The sequence below is a fragment of the Sinocyclocheilus grahami genome, unplaced genomic scaffold, assembly GCF_001515645.1.
Source record: "Sinocyclocheilus grahami isolate Dianchi unplaced genomic scaffold, SAMN03320097.WGS_v1.1 scaffold193.1, whole genome shotgun sequence".
Classification (NCBI taxonomy): domain Eukaryota; kingdom Metazoa; phylum Chordata; class Actinopteri; order Cypriniformes; family Cyprinidae; genus Sinocyclocheilus; species Sinocyclocheilus grahami.
Window position 1 is genome coordinate 1,076,238 of NW_015505372.1, and position 20,140 is coordinate 1,096,377.

At 38.4% G+C, this 20,140-nt stretch overlaps 2 protein-coding genes across 4 annotated transcripts in view; one reads left to right on the plus strand and one right to left on the minus strand.

The window, feature by feature from the left end:
• Positions 1–5,359, plus strand: part of LOC107594933 (PDZ and LIM domain protein 7) — a 51,640-nt gene extending 46,281 nt beyond the window's left edge. For all 3 annotated transcript variants that reach the window (XM_016285163.1, XM_016285164.1, XM_016285165.1), the window contains 3 exons: positions 1,524–1,644; positions 3,293–3,408; positions 4,592–5,359. In XM_016285163.1, coding sequence (XP_016140649.1) covers positions 1,524–1,644; positions 3,293–3,408; positions 4,592–4,678 — 324 coding nt within the window. In that variant the 3' untranslated portion in view covers positions 4,679–5,359. The remainder of the gene's footprint in view (positions 1–1,523; positions 1,645–3,292; positions 3,409–4,591) is intronic.
• The window catches only part of LOC107594947 (netrin receptor UNC5A-like), a 116,368-nt gene continuing 101,178 nt past the window's right edge, over positions 4,951–20,140 (minus strand). Inside the window, exons 13-17 of the mRNA XM_016285178.1 lie at positions 14,671–14,820; positions 11,497–11,661; positions 9,607–9,785; positions 6,765–6,769; positions 4,951–5,078 (exon numbers count right to left, since the gene is read on the minus strand). Coding sequence (XP_016140664.1) covers positions 4,951–5,078; positions 6,765–6,769; positions 9,607–9,785; positions 11,497–11,661; positions 14,671–14,820 — 627 coding nt within the window. The remainder of the gene's footprint in view (positions 5,079–6,764; positions 6,770–9,606; positions 9,786–11,496; positions 11,662–14,670; positions 14,821–20,140) is intronic.

Below are 20,140 nucleotides of genomic sequence, written 5' to 3' on the forward strand. Positions count from 1 at the left end.
GAGTCCAGCCCGGGGTCGTCACATGTGGTTGCCGCAAGCCCTCCGGACGTTCCTTCGTCGAATCCGCTGGCCGCGCCGTTCTCAAGCCCGCCCGCCTCTGCTCACTCAAGGCCGCGGTGTGTGATGCCGTTTCGTTGTGAAAACGTCCTTCCAAAAGAGGACACGAGTAGAAATCAGTGGTTAAGTTGTATTTACAACACTGTTCCAGAACAGTTTAACCCAAATATTCAGATGTGTCCAGCGCATTTTATGGAGGACTGTTTCCTGATCCTGGTAGAGTAGACTACAATGCCGGCTGTTCTGACTCTCAGACTGTAAGTACGTTTTTTTTTATATATAAAGAATTTGCCACTGACGATTCAAACGCGAGTTTTGAGCAGTGTAGAGTAGCGCTTGTTGTTTGTCATTTCTCCGATCACAAATGCAGACATGGTGTTATGTTTACGCGGCACGATGCAGCGCAACGCGTAAAAAGACAGTATAAGTCATTATAATCCGTAATTATGTCCCCACTGGATGCAACAAATGCCTCGTTATAATGGGTTTTAATGTTTATGTCTTGTCGCTCTGGCCGGACAGGGCATCACAGTATGGTAAGGGGCGTAACATTTCCGTCACATGCTTGAGGTATTCGGCCAATCACAACGCTCTGGATAGCTGGCCAATCAGAGCACACCTCGCTTTTCAGACCGATGAGCTTTATAAAAATCAATGCGTTTCAAAAAGGCGGGGCATAGAGGAGAAACAATAATGTACAGTATGTGGAAAATGTGTTTTTTTTTTTTTATCTTAAACCGCATAAATACATTTCATTACACCAAATACACAAAATTTTCTTTTTAGCAACATCATATGACCCCTTTAAAGAACCCTGAACAAATGTATTATGGTTTTTCACAACAATTTTAAGCAGCACGTGTTTTTAACATTGATAATACTAAGAAATGTCTTTAGCATCAACATATTATCATGTAACATTGAAAACTGGAGTAATGGCTGCTGAAAATTCAGCTTTGCCATCACAGAAATAAATATTTTTTTAAATATATATAAATGGTAATCATAAAACTTTATAATACTATAAAATTCTACTGTTTAATCAAATAAATTCAGCTTAAGGGCCATATGAATATATGAATTTAACTTGTACACACACACATTTGTGTGCATATATATGCAAACTCTTTCATGTGTCATATATTGTTGTAAATATTAATATTAACTGATTTGTTAAGCATTATTTGATATTTATTAATGGCTTGACAGAAATGATTATTAAGCGTTGCTAGGATTTAATCAATATAATGCATTAAATATAATACAAAAACTGGGAAACAAAATACAATGTAAGGTAATTTTACGACAGTATAATTATATGACAGTACGTCAAAATGACCTCAAAACAAACAAAAGCTGTATATTGATTGTATTAAGTGTGTAAAGTGTGTTTGTGTGAGTGAGAGTGGACTGATTTTCAAAGTGTGAATTCATGGCTTCCTCACACCCCTCTGTCCTCTCCGCAGGAAATCATGCATGCCCTGAAGATGACCTACCACGTACAGTGCTTCCTGTGTGCTGCCTGCAAAATGCCCATCAGGAACCAGGCCTTCTACATGGAGGAGGGAGAGCCCTACTGCGAGAGAGGTGAGCGACCGCGGCCCCTCTCGCACGCCCGGCCGCACATCTTATCGACAGCCCCTGCCGAGAGCTGAGCGCGGGCTCCTGCAGTGTTTAATCATTCAAATGCTGCCACTTCACATCAAACCTGCTCCATACCGGCCCTGCACATTGATTAGGAGCTTTGCTGAGAACTTTTATGCTTGAGAATCTACTTCAAATACGCCATTGGTAGAAAGTGCTCAATGAAACCATAAATACTGTTCTTTTCTTTTTTTCACTTTTTTGTTTATTCAAATTAGATCAGAAGACCGATTCAAACTCATGTTGACTATATAAGCACCCCACCTCAAAGTCCACTTTTTACTAACCTATTTGACACTTACATTTATAGGAATGATAAGAAATACAATTTAATAAGGCATCGAGAACATTGCAAGCCTGCTTTGAACATGCATTTTATTTCATTTCATTTATTTTTTTTTTCATTTTTTTTTTTCATAGGACTCAGGAACAGCGTTATATGTCGAGGCTTATTGGCGCCACCATTTTTATTTTTTTTTTTACTTTAACTTAACTTACTTTTTATTTATGGGAATAGTGAGGTTTATGACAGGAAATTGTTGAAAGGAGGAGTGGGAAGCATTGGATTCAAACCTGTTTTGCAAACATTTTAATTGAATTGAATTTTATTTGTTTTTTTCTTTTCTTTTTGCTAGTGAGACTAGTGAGAATTATGATAAGAAGTTATTGGGAGGAGTGGGTAACATTAGATTGAAACATGTTTTGCCAGTGTTTATTTTCTTTTTGCCACTTTCATTTAATGGACTAGTGAGCTTTAGAAAAAAGAAGAATGAGAAGCATTAGATTCAAACCTGTTTTGCAAACATGAACTCCACAGCTCTAAGTGTCAGAATTTGTGTGCTACAGACTAGGCCACGGCCCTTACCGTAGTTCTTTTATTCTGGATATTTTGACACTTTTATAGGACCAATTAGTCAGAGGTTAGCAAACAGGTAGGAGAACAGTTGTGAATCAGATTAAATTGATTTGAATTCAGTCATGAAATTTGCCATGTTAAGCTGTTCTTGTTCATTCATTTAGTTTCCTGAGTGGTAAAAAGTTGTTAAATTCAGCCACCTTCTGTGTTTAATTTATATTTATGCAGTGCACTTAATCACATTGTCACATTTGTTGGGCCCCTAATCTTACATAAACAGACATTAAGCTATCTGAAGGGAGTGCATGTCTTTATTATGTAAATAGGCTTGCATTGCAGTTCCGGTGCTTTACAGATTTGAAGAGTTTTGGTCTTGTGTCAGCAGCGAGTGGGCAGCTGTTTCTGTTAGAAATGAAGAGCTAGTGTTGATAAAATTGCTGCAGTCTCAGCACCTTAAAAGGATTGTGCTCTAAACTACTTACCTTGCGTACGGGACGTAAAGCCTGCCACTTTTAAGTTTTCCGTAATGGGTAAAACTAGGGCAATCGATGTAAGAATCTGGACCAGTGTCTGTTATCACACACCGAGCATGTGAGGGCTGAGAAAATATAATCCCTTTTCTTTTTCCTTCCGATAACCCGTTTCTTTCTTGTCTCGTTCTCTTCGTTTCTGACCAAGCATTTCCTTCTCGCTGTCTTAATAGGCCCGTTTTGGTTGGCTTGTTTTTCTCTGCAGACTATGAAAAGATGTTTGGTACCAAATGCCATGGCTGTGACTTCAAGATTGATGCAGGAGACCGTTTCCTTGAGGCGCTGGGCTACAGCTGGCATGACACTTGCTTTGTCTGTGCCGTAAGTCATTTTGATGCATTGGGACCTGTCCCGAAACTCCATCTTAAACTTTCTGCACCACACAACACTATCAAGAAATGGTCCCATAGCTTCTGAGAACCTAGACATTTCCCTTCAAAATGCATACACTGGCCATGTTTGCATGCTCTGGATTAATGCCTTTAATTAATGTGGTTCACAGCTTTTAGAATATTCTTTCTTATTTATAATCCAGATAAACGAAGACATCCATTTTATTTTCTCTTATGGAAATGCTGGATAAGCTCTTGTCATTTATTTCATTTTTTTAGGAATTTAAGCAGTTCATTAATTTTCATTCATGCCCCTCGTAGCGGCACACAAGAACACAATAAATAGCAAAATTGTGTGGTACTTTTACTCGCCTGTCTACTGATTTAAGTTCACCTCTTTAATCTTTGTCTCCAAAAATGGAGCTCTTCTTTGAGAGCTTGGCAGTCTGTGCCAGATAGCAATTACTTTAATTTTGACATGCACTGATATTAACAGTGAATATACCCCATAAATTATATTCACATGATAGGCATTAATACAGGCATTTACTACCATTCAAAGGCTTGTGTTGGTAAGATTTTTTAAAATGTTTTTGAAAGTCTCTTATGCTCACTAAGGCTGCATGTATCTGATAAAAAATACATTAAAACACTAATATTGTTGGACATTATTATGGTTTAAATATATTTGTATGTATTTTAAAATGTCTTTTATTCCTGTGATGACAAAGCCAAGTTTTCAGCAGCCATTACTCCAGTCTTCAGTGTCACTTTAAAACAGTTGTGCTGCATCGTACTTTTGTGGAACCAGTGATACTATTTTTCATGATTGTTTAATGAAGAGAAATAAAAAAAAACCCTGCATTTATTCAAAATGGAATTATCACATTCAAATATATAATAAAAAACATACATCATTAGTGTCACACAATTCCTTGCTGAATGAAAGTATCCATTTCATTCAAAAAATAAAAAATATAAAACAGTTAATGGCACATCCTGCACTCCAAACTTGTATCCAATTATAAATGCGCTCTGGAATGCTTATGTTTCTCCCCATAATATTATTGGCTTCTAGCAAGTAGCAAATGATGAATCACAGCTGTAGAAAAGTGCTGTTAAACAGTCATGATTGATGATACGGTTTAATCCTCCTTTTTTTATCTCCTCAGATCTGTCAAATCAATCTGGAGGGGAAGACGTTCTTTTCAAAGAAGGACAAGCCACTATGTAAAAGTCACGCTTTCTCTCCGGTGTGAGGCTCCAGCCGTTCGTCAAGGAGGGGCCAGAACGGAGACTGGGGGGGGGGGGTCTATAGCTATGCCAAACAAGACCAAGTACTTTACTTGAAGCCTGTAACATATGGCTGACTGACAGAGTGATGGATATAGTAGCTCCGCTGGCTGTTATAGCAGCTTCGATCAGCATTTACTAAGTATGTGTCATTCAGCAAATCACGGACCTGAATTTTTGGTAGCTTGCTATAGTAAGCCGACAGACTGGCCTCAGTTTTGCTGTGTTACGATGCCAGTCATTCAACTGGAAGCAGCTTGTGAACTGTTACAACCACCGATGCCAGATGTCGGAATGGATAACAAGCTATTTGGATGAAGTATTTTAGCTGTCCCTCCTCATCCCACTCCACCTCCAAAAGTACACCTGCAGTATTCGTCAATCCAAAGAACATAGTACGCTCTTATACTGCTCACTTTAATTTCACTTTTTAGATATTCGTCAGTTTGGCATCTGAGTGAATCTCACAGAACATGTCGTGTTCACATTACACCACATTTTATATTGCATAAAGAATATGGCTTAACCTTATGTAAGAATATGATTTTTTTTTGTGACTTTCCTTGACAGCTGAGCACATTTTCCCTCCAAATGCCATTCTAATTACTCTAATGCAAAAATAAATAAAAATTTGTATTTATACGTCATAGTATTTGTTGTACTGCCTTTATGCTGATTTTATTAAAAAAAATTAAAAAAATAAATATAAATATGTATAGTAAAATATCACCAATAAAAAAATAAAGGGAATTACAAAAAAATAAAATGTGATTAGCATGAAAATATTTTCACTAAAAAAATACTGAAAAATATTTTTCTTGATTTAATTTTATTGTAAAATATGAATTTTTTTTTGTGTGTGAGATTTGCTCATCTCATCTGCACTCGGATGCATATTTATCATCCAAAATTCTATCCACTCTTGTCACAAATACGGACAAAGCATTTCCCATGTAATAAGTGAAGCAATCTAGTTGTATTCTGATCCATAAAATCCATTTTGTAGGCTAAAGCATTGAGCATGTGATCTACTCAGACAGGATCTTAAAGTGGCCCTTCAATCCTCTAGATGCTGTGCAGCCTACTTTTTTACTCTGCCTGATTTGCTGTGCGAGGGTACTTAAGGTAATGGCAAACCACAGAGGAATAAAACGCCCCTGGCAGCTACACTGAAATACATTAGCACTGATTGCATGCGTTTCATCCTGACCCAAGCAATGGTCTCTACATGGCTTCAGTACTAAATACGCCACATTCATCTGTTCTAATCAGACAGGTAGTTCTAATTAAGGAAAGGCCTGTGATACCATAAAAACGCTCTGCATTAGTGCTAATGGATCCTGCAATATTATATGGCCAGATTCACTTAGAGTCTTTGTTCGTATATGCTGTGTTATTTAAAGCTCTGTGGCCATTTTGGTGGTTTCCGCAAGCTAGTGAGCAAAGCGCATGTGTGCCAAAGGTTTTGAGCAATCCTGTTTATGGATATCACCGATATATGCATAATCTTGTGGCATTTCCAAACATAATGGCTCTTCTTCAGAGACTACATACCAGATGCACCAATCTCCTGCACTCGAATCAGAAGAAATGCAACAATCCAATATCCAGCTCTTAGAAAGCTATATATATTTGAGCCAACAGCTCACTTTTTGTACTTTTTTGTATTGACAACGTGTTACGTATCAATTATCAAGTGCCTTTTTTTATCGCTTTGCAGCCTTTAACTATTGTGTGTGCCATTCAGAATGATAAACTGCTGTATTCCTGTGCATATTATAGAGGTTTTCTATGTCAGATGACGCAAATTATTTAGAAAGAAATTGTGCTAGAGACATTTAGTCAATAAATCACCTGCAGTCATGTTGTTGTGTGCTGACTTACTGAAAGATGCGAAACGTGGTGAAATTGGGTTATTCCCGAGGCTACTAATTGACTCAATGTAAAATGTGTCATGAAATATTGTAGATGTTGCGAGCACAAATCACTCAACTCTCTTTTAACAATATATAATTTATTTACATCCATTTTAGGTTCAATTACTATACATACCTTTTCTGAAATTTCATAGAGAGATATATACATAAGGCCAAGTAAATACTTGAAAGCACTTAGAAACGAATTTCCAAAATTCTACCCACAAATCCATACCATTGTCCAAAAAGTACAGAAAACCTTCTGCAGAAGAGGGCTTTCTATTACCACAAACTCATCGACGACAATTTACATTGACGAAAAAAATGAAAAGTAACTTTACCAAAAAAAAAGAATAATAGAAAAGAATTGTACAATTGCATAAGCGCTGTGGCATGTAATAAATACAGCATTTTGACTTGCAGAAAGGCAAGGAACATTGAATTAAGAAATCGAATTGAACATTCACAGGTACACAATTCTACGGTTTTCAGTTCAAAAAGAAAGAAATAGCACACTCACACATTCATTTACACAGAACAGCTATGAATGAGGCTGACAAAATGTAGTCATAAAGAGAGATCGGTGGTTCTTTTAGTGAATATCATGGCATCTGCTTTATTCAGTGTTACAAGCTGACTTTGTGAGCTCAGAACGAATGATTTTTATGTCAGTGAAAAAGAACAACATTGATGAGCAATCCGTTGCGCACTCAGTAATGTTTAGAAATGCGTAACGTGTCTGTTTCAACTGAACTGTTTGTAAACCTGAGTGTAAGGAATTTGTCAATTTTGCACCAAGTCCTTGTCTAAATACTCTGACAGAAGTATCATTTACTGGTGCATCTGTTTTCTCATGATGTAGTATTGAGGATCGATTACCCATAAACCAACAGCCTCAGGACGAAACAAAACGACGGTGTACAAACTTATGGCGAAAACAGTCTAAACCGCAAACACTGCAGAAAGAATGAACTTAGTGCTATATAACCAATGAACAGTAGGCAAACACTTCACAGGTTATACTTCAACAAATGTTACGTCAGTTGACTTGTCTTTTTTGGCTTGTTATTAAAATTTAATTTACAATTACTTTACAAAGTGCTGTATATTTAAATTGTTTTACCAGTGAAATGCTCAAAATGAACAAGTTTGCACAAGTCATGAGATCCTGAAAGAAAAATAGATGTATGTTGAATGTAGGAACATGTTACTACGTGTACTCCCAAAAAATTAAATCACAATCGGCATAGATATGAAAGCAATGCTCCAGATGGCTCGTACACTTTGGTTGCGCAGAGATGCGTCACATGAAATGCACTTATCTACAAGACATGACGACTTTTGTAATAAAAACAAAGAAAAGAAAATAGCTGACTGGTTAATTGTGTAACAGAAATCACCAAGTGAAACCTTAAGGAAGGTAAAAAAGACATTGTGTGCACAATTTGGCCTTTAACTTGAGTTCTCTGTTAGCTGAGTGAAACAGGCCTGTGTAATTCCACTTGCTGTGGAGAGAACGTGCAGGACTCCTCCAATCATCTCCAGACGTGGCCGTCATTACTGGTCGAGATGAAAACGGCCAATTTGTGATCCACAATTTCTCACCAATCATCCTTCATTTGGAATGAAATACTCTCACATTCAAACACGCACGAAAAAATAATCTGACAATCTTCAAACTGTGTAATGCACATTCATGGCGCCAAACGCAGGGCTGAGACGTGTTGCCGTTCTACAGGGTCTGACAGTTATGCAGAAACAAAGCACATGTGTGATGGAGGAATTTAGAAAAATACGACAGCTGCTGAGTGTCGATGAAGTTTTCTTGGATGGAACATTCATTTTCAGTGAGATTCTCTCAGTTATAGTCTTATGTTTTTCCTTTATAACCAGATACAATAAATAAACTATATTAGAAATGCAATGAATATGTTTCAAAATGCATGGTTTGTTTCACTGTGAGAAGTAAATCAGGATTGCAGGAGAGTCATAAGTTATTACTCCCTGAAATGAAATAAAACATCAAGAAGCTTATCTTAAACCAATACATCAACCTCTCTGGCACTCCATTCAAAGCGAGAGTAGAAAATCCATGTATAATTATAAAACAGTATTATTCACTCCAATATACTAAACCAATGCACGAACGCTCAGTTCTTCCGAACATGTGCTTTACACCCTTTTGTTAACTCCTGAACTAAAGCAGCCCTGCATTTTCATTTGATGAATTATCTACTCTGGGTCTCAGTCCTCTAAAAGGGTAAAACCCAGGTTGCATGTGACCTTTTCCATTGACCAGGCTGAACCTTTCAGATCAAAGCTGATCAATAAGAACAAAGCAATCCCTTTTTGCAGCGTATTAGATGTTGCGAGATGCATCTCCCGAAGGAAGCTGAAGTGGGTTGTTCGATCTAACGGCCTTTTTCTGTACCTCAAATGCCTGGGGCTTTAAGTGTTGTTTTCTACATGCTCTCTGTTCTCAGTGAGAAAAGGTTTACAGTCGGGGTTGTATTCACTATTAGTGCTGCTTTCAAATCTTAAAACATTTTCTGAGGACAGTGTTTTCAGTAAAAAAAAAAACGTTAAGCACATTTCCACCTGTGTGGATTCTGTGCTTTTCCTTAACTAGGTAAATGACAATCGATCGTTTTGGGCTAGTGTGCTAATTGAACACACACCACAACACTTCAAATTGTAATTAATTGGAGCAAGTAAACATTATTGGACAAATGAAGTCTGCCCATTATGTTCCATTACCTGGAGGAAGTTCAATGGGACAGTAATTAAATCACTGCCTTGTAATTTCCTGTGGAAGTTTATATTTAATATGCAAGTGGAGAACCGCACAATCTGCTCTAGATATCAGCACTCTGCAAAACAACAGTTTCCTCAACCCACAACAAGAATCCTGAGATTTTGTTCAACAGGATCCATTCCAGACCTAAGAGATAATAACTTCTAGCATTGAGAGATCTTACCTGTCAAGCTTCAGTCTCTGGCCCAGTAGTCTCCAATCTGCTCCATTGGGACAGGGGGTGTCCAGACTGCTGCAGATCTTCTGTCGGATGAGGTAAGGGATCTGGAATGCGCTCGGACCAGCCAGGGCAGGGGTGCAGTTGTCCATTAACAGGAAATCAGAGTCCAGTGGTCTGATGTCCTGGAGTCAAGAACATTTCAGCCTCATATGTTACTCATTCCAACTGCACAGAGACTTTAATCTGAAGATATATGGAGAAGATCTGCATTTGCATGCGAGTAAATTTGGAAAATAATTTAACAGAATGTGAGAATTAAATTGAACTGAATTCAAAAGGTTTATGAGAAATGGTTAAAAGATGCATGAGTAGACTACAGTTCAATTCACATTCGGTTCACATTCAATTCCAAATTCTGACTGTAATTCATAAACATTCTGCATGCGTACCACCGTACCAAGTCTATTACATTTATTGAAATGAATGAATGAATGAATGAATGAATCCAAGTTAGCCGAGCTAGATTTCGGATAATATTTAAAAAAAGAAGAAGAAGAAAATACATTTCTGTGTGCTCATTTATATTTTAAATGAACTAATTGGAATTTAAGTGACATTGAAATTCCAACTAATAATTTAAATTTAAGTGAAATTTAAATTCCCAAATCATTTTCAATTCTTATTATAAACCAAATTCAAAATCTAATTGTTTGTAGCAGAATCGGTTTGGAAAATAGTTAGTAGTATGAGACATTCAAAAGTTTTTGAGAAATATTAAAAATATGCATGTGTAGACTACATTTCAATTCACATTCAGTTCACATTAAAACTCCAAATTCTAATTATAATATAAAATTAATATACAGTTCTGCTCATTAGTTTACATACCCTTTGCAGAATGTGTAAAAATGTTAATAATTGAAACAAACTAAGAGGGATCATGAAAATTGCATGGTGTAAATTCTTCTCATTTTGTTTAACGATCATATTTTTTCATTTAGTACTGGACTTCAGAAGCTACATAAATACTTACATGTTTCCCAGAAGACATAAGTACAATTTACCCTGATCCTCCAATTAAAAAAAGTTTACACCCCCCAGCTCTTAATGCATTGTGTGGCCTTCTTGAGCATCAGTACATGTTTCCACCTTTTGTTTAAATTCAAAATCTAATTTGAATTTGTTATGCACGAGTCCCTCAATTGTCATCAGTGTTAAAAGATGGATTTCAAAATCATACAGTCAATGTTGGAAAGGCTTCAAATATGCAGATGCTGCTGGAAAACCAAAGAATGTGCAGGAGCTGGGGGATTTTTCTGAAGAACAGCAGGCAGTTGAACTGCTCAGGACAAACAAGGAACAACTATCACAAAATATAAAAACAGTTGTGGATCATCCATGAAATGACACATAGTATTACGATTCAAGGGTATGTAAACCTTCGAATGGGGTTATTTTTATAAATTCAGTTATTATTTTGTCTAGTGGAGTACGTATATGTAAACATCTGTTATGTGAAATAGCTTATTCAGGACAGTACTAAATAAAAAATAACATGCAATTTTCATGATCCCTATTATTTCGTTTCAATTATTAACATTTTGCACATTCTGCAAGGGCTATGTAAACTTATGAGCACAACTCTACCACAGTATCAAGTCTATTCAATTTAGTTACATTTTCAACATTTTAACTTAAAAAAATCTATTTCAATTCTGTTCTAAATCCAAATCAACTGACCAAGGTTTTGGATAATGTCAAAAAAGAATCTTAGGTGTAAGAATCTCATAATACAACATCAAATCATTTCAATTCCAAATTCCAATTCTCACAGAAGGAGCTTTGAATCTCTACTGTTTACTGGCATGTCATACTGCAGATGGTCTCAGTTACCTTCGAGATGTTGAAGTCCAGGGTGAAGCTTTGTCCTTCTCCTTCTACCTGCCACACACACAGCGTGCAGGTGAGATCACAGGTGCTCAGGCTCTGTCTCTCCAGTGTGAAGGTGCAGTGCAGGGTCCGCTGAGAGCCGCTCCAGATGTGATAGAATGGGATCTCCTAAAGGACCAAAGACATGTCACACTGAATTGTTGCTGTCCATAACAAATCACTTCTGAAATCTACTCTTGTCAGAACTGATTGTTTCAAAAACATAAGTCCAACCAGCAATAAAATAAAAATTATGAGTCATTTTTTAGGCTGTAGCAGTGTATTTTAGAGTAACACTTTTACACTACATATAATTTATTTCCCATAATTTATTTTCCCCAAAGTCTACAAATATAAAGTGAAATATTTATGCATTTCCACATTTCAGTGCTGTAAGAGAATGCAGTTACATTTTTTCAACACATGAATTATGCAAAAGTTTCCTCATTTTGGCAACCTTTGGCAAACTTTGCACGTGACATAAATAAACTAAAGAGAAGAATTCTGTCACTTGGTAGATAATACACCGCTTCCTTTTCATTAAAAGTTCACCACTTGCAAACAATAGATCCAGCTGAATTTGATGGTCAGTAAGAGACACCGACAAAGAAAAAGTCCAACACCTGATGATTTATGATGCTGTGGCTGCCGGTGCGAGTCTATGAAAGCTCTTCTAAATCTATTGTTGGCAACATTTTCAAACGAAGCAGCAAAATAGTTTCTTTGTCTCTGACAACAGTAGAACGTCTTTAAAAGCTAATTGTTCACAACCGGGGATTTGGATTTAATTTATGAACGAGCACAATTCAGTAGATAGAGCAGATATGCTAGCATATCCACAGTTAAATAAAATAAGAACACTTATTAAAACAATACATTTAGTCTGTCAAATACAACACATTCAGCGTGACAGTCTGATTAGACTAATTATTTAGTTTTATAACATGCTCTCGTCTCATACCGTCTAATTAATTGTGAAGAGCAATACAAAAAACAAAGATAAGCGCACGTTATTTAAGACTACACATCAATCATGAACCAATCAAACTGCAAATCAATAAAAGGCAGTGTTATTAGTGAATATGCAGTACCTCAGTTCACTCAAATGGGGGAGCTGTTAAACAGACTGAAAAAAACAGCCAAGCAACATACTTATCTAAAAAATAGGGGACGTTCAGGTGAGAAAATGTTTCCTCTATGCACATTTGTGCTGTAACACTGTTAGCTGGCATCTCCAAATCCTCAGAGGAGCTTTTTACGCCAAGATTCCTCCAGAATCCAGAGATGTTCTTCTGAGGCCCAGCATACATGATCCAGGAAGGGAAATACGAGAAAAATCAGGTGTTGCAGCCTCGAGCATTTACATATTGGTCTATATTTAATCTCCTCCAGTGGGAAAGAGTCCTGAGATGGGCAGAGCGGGTGAGGAAGACGTTTGAGAAAACTGCAGCGCTCTCAATCCTTCTTTACCCAAGAAGCCGTTAACTCGTAGCCAAGGCCGTGCATGTTATTAAGAGCAGACGTTCTAGGGTCCCTGCTCGCCAATTCACTTTATAATGGGCTTCTTTAGCATTCCCGCACGTTCAGAAATACTCTAATGAGGCGAAACCAAAGAAATTTCCAATTACAGCAATCCAGAGGACATACCAGATCACACACCCGGTTAGAAAGCTCAGAGCAGCCACAGAGCACAGCACTTCAAATTTGCCCCCAAGAAAAAATAACTTGGCTAACTAACTCTTAACTCGTTCAATTACGCTTCGAAAAGACTTTGACAACAAAGATCAAAAAGACAAACATAACATCCGCAGTACACGTTATAGAGGCAAATAATTTCAAACAGAGGGAAGCATTTTGCAGCTATTTTACCCTTGACTTCTTGTCACAATGCCAGAACAATTTGGGCGGTTGCTAGGGTGTCGTTATGTGGTTGCTAGGACTTTGAGCGATTGTTTCTCTAAATATGAATTTATTTGCCTACACTCTAAGTAAAAAAGGTACAAAAGCTGTCATTGGGTACTCTTTCAAAAAGTATTATTATTTACCATCCAGAGCAGGCTTAGCACTGCTTTTGCACTGTTAACCCCACATTGTGGTACCAAACATGCACAGTGTGAAACGATGTGGTGTTAAAATGCTATGACAAGATGCTTAGCAACAGACAGCCAATCGCATGCCTCCCGTTCACATGCTTTAGACAGTCACAGAAAACTGTACATTGTATAAACGGTCATGAGGCTAAATTTGTCAAATGGTGACAGAAAACCCATTTACAGTGCATGATCAATTTTTAACCCCCAGGTAAATTATGAAGGGAAAGGATTCAGCTTTCCCTTGGTTTATAATGACCCAGGATTAAAGATATGGTAGGTAATTTTTACAGAAACATTTTTGTTATACTGGTTAAAAGGTCTGGCATCAATAAAGTGGTCTATATATGTATATATATATACATATATAGACATGTATATGTATATATCTTCTGTGAAAGGCACAGGGCCATAAAATGTTTGTCCAATCATTGCATTCAATCAGTCAGACATTTGGTCGGATTAAATGTTTTTGGTTTCAATTGATATGACGAACTTTGATCTCAACAGGTAAGCTAAACTTGAAGTTAAAAGTATTGTATGATGGACCTTTTATTGAAAATAGTAGTCTAATCATCTACTTTTACCCGTTGAGACATACCTCCACTTTTATAGACTCATAAGAGGCAGAGGCGTGACGCTTAAAAGGGATATTTGCAAAGGTTATTTGAAAACATGCTTTATATTTGTAGTTCTGGTGACACTAGTAGTGCGTACAGTAAACTGTCTAATCCACCTTTAACTGTTTCAAATAGAAAAGCCCTCTTATATGTAGGTACTAATATGTACTTTTTGTAAGTAAGTGTGTTCATTTTGAAAGGGTTTCACCTCAGTGACATTATTAGTACCTTTTGTTCTGAGAGTATATTTATCATGTTCCAGGCCTTTTTTATATTTAATGTTTAATACATTTAATATTTGAGGTTATGGGTTTTGGAAAACCGATAATCCGAAGTATTAGCGCTAACTATAGAGGAGTTCACTGTAGCAAACACCATTAATACAAGAAGTGCTGCTGCAAGAGAGAAGGTGTTTTATAGAAACCCACCTGATAGCTGGCGAGAAGTTTGCTCCTCCAGTGTGCCTGGGGCATGTCGTGAATCGAGAGGCGCAGGTTATGGTAGCTGTCTTTGAAGAGCAGGACGTGAGGCTCGTCAATCAGTCGACCTCCCAGCTGTCTTTCCATCTGCATCACCTCCTGTGGAGCAACACGGCATAAGCACAGTCAGTCAGGCCACGGCCCTCGTAACCCTGTTCCATTTCCCCTACGCTGTTTAATGTCATGCCAAGGTCACGGCAACTCTGGCGAATTCACTCCAAATCCAAGGGTGCTGGGGTAATGAAGGTTCGAGCTGAGTTATTCGTCAAGTGCTCATTGTTTGTGCATCAAAGATCCGCTTAATTTCATTTCTGCGGCTGTGCCAGGAGAAATTTGTACTCGCACGTCTAATGTTTTCATCTCAGTGGGGTTGGTACGGCAAGGCCATTTGTTGCCATCAGAACGGCCATCTGGAATTAGGTAATAATATCCACGCACATCCTGGCTGATCTATCAATTCTTTTTCAGGGCACATCTCTCATGCTAAAGGAGTACGCAGAGCAGAGGTCTCTGAAAGCCGAAAGACTCCCATCAAAGACCTCGGCTCACACAGAGGAACTACAGCTCAAACAACATGATGAATTGGATGCCGAGGTTAGAGGACTGGCAGACCTTCCCAATCAGGACGGCAATCTTTCATAAACATTCAAACTTGCTAACAAAACAACAGCACAAAGGTAAAGACTAAAGGAAAACGAACAGGTGAAGTGTTCCCGAGAAGCGAGCTGCGGTGTGTATAAAAGAAAGCTACTTGAACGAATAGACAACAAATGGAGGAGAGAGGTGGGGGGGGGTTGATTCTTTTCTGTGTGAATGTGGATGCACATGAATTGTGTTTGAGAGCGCCTCTAATTAAGATGGAGAATCTCAGTGATTTTTATCTGCACATGGATGATTCAATTTTCTGCACTCTTTACCAAGTATCGGCAGGCCCAGTTTAAATTAAAATGGTATAGAACCTGTTAATTATTCATTTGCAATACCTGCTGTACAAGCACCATATTATATGCTTAACTACAGTTTCAAAAGCAAGTTGAAAAAGCTTCCCACTGTTTCTTACAAGGAGACAATTTCTAACTTATGGCAATTGCCTTTGAGGAAACTAAACCAAATTAAACTAAACTAAACACAATACTATCTATACACAATAATCTATCTATCTACCTATAATTGACCAAACTGTACTTATTTTGAGCTTGTCTCAATGCATTATGTCTTAGAATGAGGCCAGAACGAAGTATCTTTATATAACAAACTAAGGTAAAACTAAAAATTCTACACATGAGTTTTGTCTCTGGTCTCTGGCATAAAACACTCTTTTATCTTTTTAAAGACCCCAAGTGGTTTCATGGGAGATAATGAAAGTAGTTTTAAACATTTTTACTATCAGAGTCGGAAAGTCAAGCTACAGTCTTTCTCCATTAGCACAGCAAAGATAGAAACATTGACATCTTTTCATGATTCTTCAGCCAACCATTGAGGTGAATTTTAAGAGAACTGAATAGGTTAGAGGTCAAGATTTATCTCATGTCATTAGGTCATATGTCAGTCAATGACTAATCAGAAGAGGAATATAATCTCTCCTTCACGACAAAATAAACTTTATTTAGGCTACAAGCATCTCATTTTACGTTGTTCTCTTAAATACAATCACTCTATGGGAGGAAATTAGCATGGCAAATAGCTGCTTATGGACTCTGATCCTCATTCTGACCTATCAGCACATCTAGCTGCCTAGTAATGGGAGACACAGAAGAGCACGCCAATTATCCCATTATGAATAACTAAGAGCATGCATACCAATGCAGACACAGTCCAGCCTGTCCACCCTACATATATTAACAAGGCCAGCTCGAAATGATGAGAGGAAACATGTCAGTCTTGGCCCGCCGCTGCTGCATCTCAGCCAAGAACTGAGCTTGCCATTTGTGTGTTTGCTTTCAACATATGTCTCAGGCTGAGCGAATATTGGCCCTGTTTACACCCTATTGTCTTGTTAATAAATTGTCACAGAATTTCATTAAAACAATCCAAACATGACTTCTTTCAATGAAAAACCACTTAATTGCATGCAAAATACACTTTAAAAACAATATACCAAACAATATAGATCTTTTTAAATAGTAAAAATATAATAAAAATAATAATTTTTAAGCATTTTATACAAAAGGAGATCCTATATTAATTAATCTGCTTTACAGTAGTATTTTTGATCCAATAATAATAATAATAATAATAATAAATTAATATATATCAGAATCAGAATGAGCTTTATTGCCAGGTATGTTTACACATACGAGGAATTTGTTTTCGTGACAGAAGCTTCCACAGTGTAACAGAATGACAGTGACAGAACAAAAAAACACAGATAACAAAATATATATAAAAAAAAAAAAATAGAACAAGTAAATAAGGAATAAAAATATACAAATCGACAATTGTATGTACAGGTATATAACAATAGACAGTTGTATGTACAGGTATATTATATGCAAATTGAAATGTAGACTGAGTATGTGTGTGTAACAAAGATCATAGTTCGGGAAAAAGGAGGCGGGAACCGGCGAACATTTACGATTTTAATAATAAAATAACAAACACAAAATAGCGCGACAGCCCCTCGCGGACAAACAAAACCAAAACACAAAATAAACTCCAGGCCTGGTCCTCTCTCGTCTTTCACTGTCGTCACTCCTTTTTATCCTTCCGGAGCTCCTCTGTGAGACTCGAGACCGGTGAGTGGTGCAGGTGTCGCTCATTATCAATTACTTCACCGGCCTCGCCCCGTTCCCACGGCTCTCGGCCCCACCCCTCTCGTCACAGTGTGTTAGATAAATAAGTGTATGAGTGAGTAAATGTGTGTTCCATAGTTATTGTCAGGTGTTCATGAGATGGATGGCCTGAGGATAGAAACTGTTCCTGTGTCTGGCCGTTCTGGTGCCCAGAGCTCTGTAGCGTCGACCAGATGGCAACAGTTCAAAGAGGGAGTGTGCTGGATGTGAGGGGTCCAGAGTGATTTTGTCAGCCTTTTTGCTCACTCTGGATGAGTACAGTTCTTGGAGAGAAGAGAGGGTTGTACCAATGATTCGCTCAGCAGTCCGGACTACCCTCTGTAGTCTTCTGAGGTCAGATTTGGTAGCTGAGCTGAACCAGACAGTTATAGAAGTGCAGAGGACAGATTCAATGATGGCGAAGTAGAACTGTTTCAGCAGCTCCTGTGACAGGTTGAACTTCCTCAGCTGGCGAAGGAAGTACAACCTCTGCTGGGCCTTTTTAACAATGGAGTCTATGTGTCCAGATCTGTGGCAGCAGCTTCAAAAACACTCCAATCAGTGAGGTCAAAATAAGTTTTTAAATCCTGCTCCGCTTCATTAGTCCATCTTTTTACAGTCCTTAATAGAGGTTTAGCTGATTTCAGTTTCGGTATAAGGTCGGTATAAGATGAACCAAACAGTGATCAGAGAGCCCCAAAGCTGCCCGTGGAACAGAGTGATATGGATTCTTTATTGTGGTGTAACAGTGATCCAATATATCTCTGGTGGGACATGTGATGTGCTGTCTGTATTTTGGCAGTTCACGGGAGAGATTTGCTTTATTAAAGTCCCCGAGAATGATTAAAACAGAGTCAGTGTGTTGCTGTTCTGTGTCTGTGATCTGATCAGCAAGTTTCTGTAAAGCGGAGCTCACGTGAGCTTGCGGAGGAATGTACACACTGACGAGAATGAATGAGCAAAACTCCCGCGGCAAATAGAACGGCTTGCAGTTAATGAAGAGCACTTCTAGATCTGAACAGCACATCTTCTTTAACACAGTAACATCTGTACACCACCTCTCATTGATGTAAAAGCATGTCCCGCCGCCGCGTGATTTCCCCGTTGATTGGCGTCTTTCAGCCAGGTTTCCGTGAATAACAGAGCAGCAGAGTTTGAAAAATCCTTATTTGTCCGGGAGAGCAGAAGGAGTTCGTCCGTTTTGTTGGGTAGAGAGCGGAGGTTCGCCAGATGGATGCTAGGCAATGGCATTCTGAATCCGCGCTGTCTGAGCTTCACGAGGGCGCCGGCTCGCTTCCTCTGTCTGCGCGTCCTGAAATGCTTGACCAGCACCGCAGCTCCCCCGACTACAATGTCCAGCAAAACATCAGAATAATCAAAAAATATATACAGTATATATATATATATATATATATATATATATATATATATATACACATATATATATATATCTGTCTGCCAGTTGTTGATTCTCCACAGTGCTGGGGGATGGTGTCTTGTAGTTGGTGATTTCTTTCAGACTTTTCCACACTGATGCCGAGTCACTGGAAGATAATTGAATCCTTATTTTTTCAGAATAATTCTTCTTTGCCACTCTGATCTCCTTTTCCAGTGTGTATTTAGCCTGTTTATACAAGACATTTTCCCCCTTCTTGTAAGCACCTTCTTTGGCCTGACAGAGCTGTCTGAGTTTTGCAGTGAACCATGGTTTGTCGTTGTTGTAGGTTAAATGAGTCCTGGTAGGAATGCACATATCTTCACAGAAACTGATATAAGATGTTACAGTTTCTGTGAGCTTGTCCAGATCTGTGGCAGCAGCTTCAAAAACACTCCAATCAGTGAGGTCAAAATAAGTTTTTAAATCCTGCTCCGCTTCATTAGTCCATCTTTTTACAGTCCTTAATAGAGGTTTAGCTGATTTCAGTTTCGGTATAAGGTCGGTATAAGATGAACCAAACAGTGATCAGAGAGCCCCAAAGCTGCCCGTGGAACAGAGTGATATGGATTCTTTATTGTGGTGTAACAGTGATCCAATATATCTCTGGTGGGACATGTGATGTGCTGTCTGTATTTTGGCAGTTCACGGGAGAGATTTGCTTTATTAAAGTCCCCGAGAATGATTAAAACAGAGTCAGTGTGTTGCTGTTCTGTGTCTGTGATCTGATCAGCAAGTTTCTGTAAAGCGGAGCTCACGTGAGCTTGCGGAGGAATGTACACACTGACGAGAATGAATGAGCAAAACTCCCGCGGCAAATAGAACGGCTTGCAGTTAATGAAGAGCACTTCTAGATCTGAACAGCACATCTTCTTTAACACAGTAACATCTGTACACCACCTCTCATTGATGTAAAAGCATGTCCCGCCGCCGCGTGATTTCCCCGTTGATTGGCGTCTTTCAGCCAGGTTTCCGTGAATAACAGAGCAGCAGAGTTTGAAAAATCCTTATTTGTCCGGGAGAGCAGAAGGAGTTCGTCCGTTTTGTTGGGTAGAGAGCGGAGGTTCGCCAGATGGATGCTAGGCAATGGCATTCTGAATCCGCGCTGTCTGAGCTTCACGAGGGCGCCGGCTCGCTTCCTCTGTCTGCGCGTCCTGAAATGCTTGACCAGCACCGCAGCTCCCCCGACTACAATGTCCAGCAAAACATCAGA